Here is a 10,280-nt window from a genome sequence, read left to right as displayed (position 1 = left end):
AGGCATTCAACCAATCAAAACACATATTAACATAACATAATTATATATTACGTTAAACAACTCAAAAACGTGTAAAGTTCTTAATAAAGTTGAAAAAAAATTTCTTTGGTTCAATACGGAATAAATATAAGATTTTAACGTCCGCCCTTTCAAGCGCACGTGCATACAATTAAAATTCAAAATGAAACAAACGATGACTCGTTGTTTAAAAATTACTCATACAGTCTTGCAATCGATATTATGGATGACAAAATATTGGAATATGACGGTTTAAAAGAAGAATTGGAAAAGGATGTTCACTTATCAAATAATATCGTTTGGTTTGATGACAAATTTGGATTTAATTGGGTTGACAAGGCTTGATGAGATTCGTCCAACAAATTGTCATAGCTGCGACTATTACTACTTCTTTTCACTGTTAACAATTTAGTGATTCATATAACAAACATGAATGGTTACTATCTGTACAATTTTCTTAACAATATTCGTCAAAATATAATTACATGCTTGGCTTTCGATTGAACATTTTTAATAGAATGTTTACAGCCTTTATTGGAAACAAAACACAACGAAACATTCATAAAAAACAAGCTAGTCCACCTTCTGAAGTTTTGTTTGCTCCCTCGTCAGCGTAACTCGAAGATTTTTCCTGTAGATGATTTTAAGAGAATTAAAAATTAAATAAATTTCAGAACACTGCAAACTTTGACTTAAACGGAACTAACATAATTGTCTAGATTGACTAACAGTAGGGAACAACGAAGATGAATTAATATCGTTAGCATCGTTCTGCTGTAACATATTATAGCTAACCTCCAATAACTTATCTTCATCATCACGATTGTGTTGCCGACATTTCATTGGAGTGCGGGCCGGCGAACTCATTTGAGCCTGCTTGGATCTGAATGGAGCCATCATCTGACTTATACCTTCGGAACTTTTGAAAATGTGACCAGTTGATTTTGAGGCACACTTCAACTTGCGTACTGAAAATCAAGAAACATAAATAATTTGTCGTTTCGCACGATTTAGTATATAAAACAAACATCAAGGCGTATTAAGGGAAAGTTTAATGGAAAAAACAAGTTTGCACAGTTTGTACACTACTAACATCTACAGGGGTCATGTTTGGTAAGAAATTCATCCAGGGCCATCCACCCACCGCCCACTCTCACCATCACGCAACTTCTTTGAATTCGTACCAAGTGCAACTTCTGAGATTCTCCAAACTATAATTTTAAATTAAATTTGGAGTTTTAATTTGTTAAACCTTATAATATTTAGTCATGAAAATAAAATTTCATTTATCGATCAATCAATCAATCAATCGATCGATCAATCAATCAATCAATCGATCAATCAATCAATCAATTAATTAGTTTGCAGAGCGCTATTTCCGCGATATATAAGAATATTTGCATAAATAACAATTTTTCAAAACCATCTCCAGTAGACTCCAAATTTAAAACTGGAAAAACAAATAAACAAGTGGCCTGATTTCTTTCGTGATTTTATTTTTGTACGGATTTTTAAAAACAAAAATGATTTGACCTTGTACTTGCCCTCGTCAACTTTGTTGATGAGGAATCTTTTGTCGCAACAGCACCTGTTGAACTGTCTGTCCATCTCATCGTCCATCCTCTCGTCCTTGCTCATGCCTGCTTGCTGCAACAATCACAATTAATTTTCTTTGATGGCTTCACTTTTTAAATTGTGTTCATATTATTTGAAAGTTAGCGCACAAAATTACAATGCCACTACATATAAAAAAACTTTTTTGTTCATTTTTTTTATTAACAAGAGTTTTGTTAAACAAAAATTGAAAGCAGAAGAACGGGTGAACCAATGCAACAGCTGAATAAATGGTTTTGGTGTTTTTCAGGCTTGGCTTGATGGCATTAATGAAAAGCAAACAAATTGGTTGGGAGTAAGAGTAATAATAGTAAAAATAGTAATAGTAGTAAAAATAGTAGTAGTAGTTGTTGCTATAGTAGTAGTAGTAATAGTTTAGTAGTAGTAGTAAAAATGTATTAGTGAAAATAGTAACAATAATAAAATAATTATTTGTTTGCATGAAAGGCTTATTAAAAGAGTCTAAAAGTTATAGCAGCACCAGCTGTGATAATTGATCAAAAGATAAAAACACGTGATAGCGTGCACTGAAGTGAGTGTGACAAATATTTATTATTAGCAGTAGTTGCTGGTAGATAATTATTATTGTGATCGTGACAAATTCTTTTCATAAACAAACCAAACCTGCCAAGCATAATACATAACAAGCCCAACCATTCATTCTAAATCATCTCTCTGGTTGTTTAACGAAGCGCTGACAACTGAACAAGTAAAAACTAGTAATAACATTCATATTTGTCATTCAGTCATCAAATTATCTCAGCAGGATGAAGATTTAAACATGACAGATAAAAAAAAGAAAAATAAATTTCATCTATTTTAGCAAATTTATTTATGAACGTAATTTGATAGCCGCCGAAAGAACGGACAGACAAAAGAAGAGATAAACAAACAATGAACAAACAAATAAATATAACAATAAATATATATAACAATAAACTAATTATTAATAATAATAAAAAAAATACCAGTCCGCCATCTTGTATACACAAAAATCGCCACATTTCACCATAAAAATATTTAATTATTTAATACATATAACCAAATGTAGCAACAAAACCAGCAAAATTGGCGTGGTCAGAAGATTGATGTGGGGCTTAAATTCGCTAATAAAACAGTTGGCGCCATTTTTAACTTTTGTAGTCAATTTCGCCACTAAAACCAGTCGTTTTGGTTTTATACAAAATTTTACATAGCTTTATTGTTGTGGGGGCTGAAACAGTTTCCAGTCCAAATTATCACTAATTTATTTGGAGATTTTGCTTCGGAACAGCAATAAGAATTATGACTTTAGCAAGCAGACAACAGCAATAAAAATATTTCATTACTCGCTCCATTTCTTCATTCTTCAAGCAGTTGACGAACTCTTTGTAGTTGATCTGCTCGTTCTTTTCAAGCAGATCCGCCACGGCCTCAACTTTCAGGTAGGAGGTTGGCATGCCTAGTCGAATATTCATTTCATCATTTATTTCTTCATTCACTTATTCATTCACTCATTCATTCATCTATTCAATCATTCATCCATTTTACTACATAGTTAGTGAATGTAACAAATTAGTTAGTTCATTAATCCATATACAAAGTTATTACTCAAAAAGCTAAAAAACATCATTGAAAACGTTTCTCTTCCAGCTATTTGCGTAACGTGTAAGATCAATAGTAGAATTATTAAAAAATAGTATCTTATTTAATAACTCTTAACCATTGGTCATCTTCATTCAGTAGAACGCACCCGTTTTGAGGATAGCATCCACAAAATCCTTCCTGGACACGTGATTAGTGATGTTTCTATCATATTTTCTGAAGGAAGTCAATATTTTGGACGTGTTCCTGTTCATCCAGCTCAGGAACTCCTCCATCCACTCATCCGGATTGAAGTTCTTCATTTCTTCCACCTTTCATGAATTCAAATCTCATTTATTCATCCAATAGTTATTTCAATTACCGAAAGGTGAGAAACACTACAAATTAGCTTATTAGAGTTTTTAGTTGTGAAATCTTGTTACTAAATATAATTTATTCAGGAGAAGCCTACTTTAATAAAAGATAAAAAATTGACAGTCAAACTTTGTTAAAACATTTGTAATGTTAAGTCCTAAAAATGAAAAAAATAATTTACTCATTAGTCAATTCATCTAACAAGCGTCATTCGATCCAATCCATCTCTCACTTAACTAGTTGATTTAAATACTTATTCATTCATTCACTCATTAATTCTTTCTTTCATTGAATGATTGATTGATTGATTGATTGATTCATTCATTCATTCATTGATTCATTTATTCGTGGGACCACCTCATTCAAATTGTCGATGACATCTTGAAGTTTCCTCCTCCTGTCCATCACCATCAGCCAAACATGTCTCCACTTGTCAAACAGTGCCATCTTTTGAACTGTTTTGCTCTTGAATTGTTGCTCAGATGTCTGGTTGGTCGGTGGCTCACTTGAGGACCTCGTGATGATCAAATAATTATTTATTTATTAATTATTGGTGCAATTTTAACAATGTTGATCTGATATAATCCATCGTAAAATAATCTCATCCACTTTCAAAATCGTTGAAACTCACTTGTTTCTTTTCACTGTTTGTTGTTTCATGTTTTTTGTCAGTCGATCAAAATCTTCCTGTCTCATGTTCATCTCCATCTCCAACAACTTCAAGCAAAATTTATAACAGCAGTTGTACATAAACAGCCACATAATGATATTCATCAGGAAATTTCAGTTTATTTTATTAAAATGCCCAATCAATGGGAATAAGTATAAGAGTGATGATCATTGATTTTAGAAATCAAGTTATGTGTTACAGTGACCTGCTTCCAGAGCAAACAGATCTCTGCAAATAATACCTATGCTTACTTTTTATACGTGCACTCAAAGTCAATTGCATGCTCAATACGTACATAAAAATAAACTTTGCATCAGAACAACAATTAAGAATGCTGGTTTTTATTTGCTTGAAAAATAAAATAAAATCCAAAAACCTCAAAATCTTGAAACAACTGTTCAACAACGGGTAAACTTTCGACAATTGGTTGACTATTATCAGCTATCAGCTTATTTTCAGTTTCTAATAACCATTGATACAACTGTTCCAGTTGGTGGGAACTCGACCGGGCGTCATCCAATAAGCTTATTAATTGCGACTTCCTCTGTTCTGACTGGCTGATAACATCCTGCCATCTGTGCGATAGTTCAAAAAAATGTAAACCACATCAATAGAGAAATTAAAAGTTGCAAAATTACAAAAATCGAAAAAATCCCAAAAACTATAAAAACAAATAATTGATTGATCATTATCAATAGAAGGTATGTTATCATGTGCCACAGACAATTCAATAACCGTTCTTGAAACAGTGTGATCCAATCAGCGAAAGATTGTTTAACGTCCTCGCTGGCATTTTGTTGGATGTAGTTGCCGAGACGCAGGCACTTCTCGTACTTCTCCAACTGCTTCTCTATCTCAGATTCGACAACCTGTTATTTAAAATATTAGAAATATTAATAGAAAGATAATAACACTAACAGATAATATTAATAAGTGTATTACAATAAGATTTTTTGTACAAAATTCCTTCCATCTCTTGGAAAGTAATGAAAAAAATAATGATTTTCATAAAAGGAGTATAATTATGTTTTAAAAAGGCATTAAAAGTACAAGGCACTTATAAACACTTGGATCCAAACGCAATGTCAGTGAGGTAAACAAGCTAGTTATTTTTTATCATCTATCCCGAGAACTGTCACGACTGAATAATACTGCGCCCAAAACAAAAAAAAACAAAGCGAATAAAAAATTAGTTATTACCTCTTCGTGTTCCATTATTTTTTTGGTAATTTTTTCTTCATCATCGTCGTTTTCTTCATCACCATTATCATCTTCGTCGTCATCATCTTCACTTAGCGAAATCAACTTGCCGCTTATATTGTCCAACCAATCAACCATATCTTCTGCTAGCTCGTTGAATTCATGCGCCTGGTTTCAATAATGATTAACGAATTTAAATAAAAAATTTATTACATTGCGTTGCAGTTGCAGCTAGAGATGACCAATGCTAACACAAAACTTATTTAGAGGTGTGATAAATTAAACTGCGACGAAGCAAAAAAAATATTAAAATTTCAGTCTTTCAAATAGTAGACTACAAACAGTCGTTTGAATGATTTTGTTATCTAGGAAATAGGAGTAAAAATTGCGAAATGTATGAGAAGGTGACGGGTTAGATTGTTAACACCCCCCAGTCAGTATGCCAAAAACATGAATGAAGACAATTTGAAGTTACGAAAGCAGTGCTGCTCACAACTTGATGGATGCCGTGTTAGCGTGCTAATCAGAGTAAGTAAAACTTGGAATGAATGAAATGATCCGAGCTGCAAATGACGGAGACAAGCGAAGCTGTAATAAACACTGGATTTTATTAGGAAAGTGTGGTAGGACGAATTGGTTAATGAGAATAAATATAATTTAAGATGCCAAAGTAGAAGTAAGAAAATCGCGCTATTGAGGTTCAAGGGAAAACACTGCTGAAATTAAAGGACCAATCGTTAAAAAAAAGAAAATTAAGATAATAAAGAACGCTATGAAATATTTGATTAAGAAAAGAAAAATTAGGCATTTTATAATTTAATGAACTAAATTTTGAAATGACGATGATAGTTAGCGCAGGTAGATGTTAAAAATATTTAAAAATAAAAAAAATACAATTATTTGGCGAATATCAGTAAGAACATTACAATAAAATTTCAATGAGAAGAAGCAGCAAAAATATTTGTTATCCATGACGAACCTTGACCAATGCGCCGGTCAGTTCAGTGTGTTTCTCGTTACAGAGCTTTTCAAGAGTGTCGAATTTGTTTATTAGTAACTTTACGTTATTGTTTAATTTCATGATTTCACCAATATCCTCGTCGTAGCCATCGTTACAAGCACCGTTTTCGTTAATTTTTTCATTGAGCTCATGATGCAAAGCAAATAGATTAGCATTCATGTTCCTTACGTTTATTGTGAAATTCTGTGAAAAATGAAATTATTCTGATTATTGATTGCCGTGTAGAAATGAAATGAATTTGCTAGAAAAGGTGAGGCGTAGACCAATTTGGAATATGGCACCTTTGATGCTCTATATGCTTTATATGGTAAAGAATAACACATTATATGGTAGCAACAGCAGGCTGTTTTAGTTGAAATAATAAAAAAGCTAAAATGAATCAATCAACTTGAAGTTCTGATTGGTTGATTAAAATGGTTTAATCACATAAACAGACAGAAGAGAATTGGGTAAAGAAATGCGGATATATGAAGATTAAGATAAAGGACTCAACCGAATCAACTGCATAACACAATCGGCTTTTGGCAGTGGAACTCCTAAAAAAGACCAGAACACATTAAAAGGTTGAAAATCCGACTGTTTGTTAGTTCATGTCAGGCAAAGCGTGAGTTAAAGGATAAATGTGATGAGGCCGGTGACGAGCTCCTCATGGAGACACTTAAATAGAAACTAACATTGTTTTGATCAACCAGCTGCTTGACATAATTATAATCTCCGTGGTATTTGTTTTCTTCCTTCATCATGTTATCGTATTCGTCATAAGTCCAAGTAGTCATAGCGTGGATGATGTGGCCGGTGTCATATGTCTGTGGATCACTTTGTTCCTCTTCAGATAGTGTTTTGAAAGACTGCTGCAAGTACTTGCTACTGCTGTAATCAATGAAAAAAAAAATTTTATCACCCGCCTATTATAAACATGTTCGCTGCGTTGTTTGCAGTTTGTTATATGCTGCGCAAGAGGTTTTATAAAAAGTGTATTATGGTTATAAGTTATATTATTCTCATATTATGAATGTCAACTGCATCTTATTAAGATCTTTTAAAAAATTTTTACTTTCAAACATTATAGATAATAATGTTTTGTTTTAAACTAAATAAATTTTTATAAAAGTGAAATATTCAGAGAAGCCAAATGTTTATAGCACGGTTGAGAATAATGAATTGACAAAATGATGAAACTAACGTGGCGCCACATAATTTGAGCCAAGCGTTGTTAACCTCACCCATCATCATCATCATCTCCTCTTCAACTACTTCATCCCTTTTTTGCAAATCCACCCCATCAATTTTGTTAGCATCAAGAGCATTTGCTTTGACGACGATGTCATCATCATCAGTATCAGCCTCAAAGAGATTTGTATTTCCATTTAGACGGTCGTGTGCATGGCCTAACTCGCTGGTTCCTGCTGAAGTTGTGGACTGTGATGGCGGTGATAATGTTGATGGTGATAAACGGCTTACGGATGATGAAGGTGAAGATGACGGTTTCATATCCAAACTTGCAGTGGCTATAGATAATAAGGGAGAGGTTGTTGGTGGTTGAAATGATGACGTGGATTCGTTTGTGGTTTGCATGGTAGCGTCTGTTGTTGCTTTAATGAATGATGTGGTCATCGTCGTTGCTTCAGATGTTGAGGCACCAGTTTTGGCGGTTGCATCTGTTGACGTCGATTTTGTTGAACTTTTTGTTCTCATACCTGATTGCTGCCTCAAGAGTAACTTTAAATTTTCAATATTCTCAGCTATTTTTGACTCAAGATGCTGCCATTTCATATGAACATCATTTAATTTTTTGTTAATTTCTGACCAGCAGGGGGTATCTGGATCACATTGTCCTAATAATATTTGACCTTTCTCCATGAAGATGTCGTATTTCAAACGTTCCATGTCTAACTCACCCTTCAATAACTAACAAACAAAAGAAAGAAAGTTTTTGATTGTAAATTCTGTAAAACAATTTTATATGGAATTAGTTTTGTAGTTTATGAACCTAAATGTCTATTATATCAAAAACATTGTTTGTGATTGGACTAAAACTCATTGTAGAATGCAGATAAAAATGATAAAATCAAATAAATTTAAAAAATCAACCTTCAAACGCCTACGCCAAACATTACGTAATAACATATCAACAAAAACAGAAGGGTAATTTAATAACAAAAACTCACATTAATCTGCCTCAGTTGTAGCTGCAGCACTTCTGGCTTTTGAAAGTCTTCAATGGTCAACACATCCTCCTCTTCATCTTCCTTTCCATCCTCGTTATAACTTCCGTCATCACGTTGCACTCGATGGTTGCTGCTCACATCTAAAACTTTCATCTTGATGGACATCCAGCTGTTCAATTGGCTGCATATTGATTCGAAGATCTCCATTCTTTCCGCTGAACCTCTCTTCAGCTGTTCCAATGCAGCCATCTTATTTTGCAGGTTCAAGTAATCCACCTCTGAAAATTTCACGAATAAATTGAATTTGTAGTTAATATACAATTTCATTTTTTTAATTTTATTAATTCAACAGAAAAATAGTTTTTGACATACACGCGCATTGAAAGGTGATAAAAACATAGATGAGTCGACTGGAGTCTATAAAAATATAAATAAGCAATACATCTAAATGTTCAACCTAATTTGTGGAAAGATTTCAAAGCAGGAACACTTTCGCCATCAACTTTACCATCATTATTTGACAATCTCTTGAACAACTTTTCTTTTTTCAACTTCAAACTTCTCATATCCAGTTCTTTGTCAGACATTAGACTTTTCATTTGCTTAAATTTTGTAAAATTATAAGGTCATCAACAACATTTTAGTTAACGTTAATTATAATATTATTGCCGTCGTGGCTTTCGTACAAATGTAAGACAATGATTACGGATGAAATAGCCATTCCTTATAAAAAGCATTGAGCTACTTAATTTCGTTATGATGTAAGAGGATAACAGAAGTTTCAGACAAATGTATTATTAATTAGCAACTTTTACTTACATAAAATAGTGTCAACGAATTAATAAAATTATTATTGATAATATCGATTTTAACATTACAATGACATTCAATATAGCCCACGAAGCTTAACAAGTTAATCAATATCAATAGAAGACTAAATCTGGTTTTAACAATTAACTTATGCGACGGTATAAAAGGTAAGAATGCCGCAGTGACGGGGATCGACAGCGGAGAGATCCCCGCCCTTCACATGCAGTGTGTGTGATGCGCTCAATCACAAGTATTCATTATTGTTATTATTGATAACATGCACTGAGTGTTTGTTCAAACTTTTGGGAAATACCGGAAAGGGAGTTGTGAAAAAAGTTAATGCACGCTTCATGGATGATGTAAATTACTATAGAATTTGAAATCCAGAATACATCATATTTTAGAATAAAGTTCAAGACTAAACTTTAAAGTTTATCATTTTGCGAACAAACCTCATATTTGAAATCATCTTCTTTATTGGTTAATAACGATTTCAACCTGTTCCATTAATGAGATAATATGAAATAAACAATGAGTAAAAGTTATCATCATCACCATCATCCTCGTCATCATCCTCATCATCATCTTCATCACCATCCTCATCATCATTACAACAAGAAATGTACATGAGATATGTAAGAAGTGAATATAAAAAGTATGAAAAAGCAGCAATGCAACTTCAAATAACAACATCAAGCAACAAAAACAAAATATTCAACGGCTAGCTGCAGAATCGCCTAAAAACTTTAAAAATGTCGTTAAATAGCCAAAGCACAACCGCAAAAAATTTTTAAAAATTATTATGCTATTGAAACAAAAACAAACTTACAACAAAAACACA

The 10,280-nt window shown here is 32.9% G+C and overlaps 2 protein-coding genes across 2 annotated transcripts; both read right to left on the bottom strand.

Moving 5' to 3' along the window:
* Window positions 1–577: 577 nt before the first annotated feature.
* On the bottom strand, window positions 578–1,656 carry HELRODRAFT_160405 (hypothetical protein; the record flags this gene model as incomplete). Its single annotated transcript, XM_009017365.1, has 4 exons — window positions 578–649; window positions 814–986; window positions 1,112–1,229; window positions 1,552–1,656. 4 exons carry the CDS (start codon window positions 1,654–1,656, stop codon window positions 578–580), a joined length of 468 nt encoding a protein of 155 aa, XP_009015613.1.
* Window positions 1,657–2,981: 1,325 nt separating this feature from the next.
* Window positions 2,982–3,990, bottom strand: HELRODRAFT_146520 (hypothetical protein; the record flags this gene model as incomplete). The annotated part of the gene is made up of 3 exons (XM_009017364.1): window positions 2,982–3,073; window positions 3,365–3,527; window positions 3,928–3,990. Coding segments are annotated over 3 exons (318 nt in total), but the record flags the coding sequence as incomplete, so codon positions are not given.
* Between the last annotated feature and the right edge of the window lie 6,290 nt (window positions 3,991–10,280).

The sequence above is a fragment of the Helobdella robusta genome, assembly GCF_000326865.2.
Source record: "Helobdella robusta unplaced genomic scaffold HELROscaffold_2, whole genome shotgun sequence".
In the NCBI taxonomy this organism is placed as follows: domain Eukaryota; kingdom Metazoa; phylum Annelida; class Clitellata; order Rhynchobdellida; family Glossiphoniidae; genus Helobdella; species Helobdella robusta.
The sequence above is the reverse complement of the archived record's forward strand: the minus strand, read 5'-3'. Positions and strand labels throughout refer to the sequence as shown.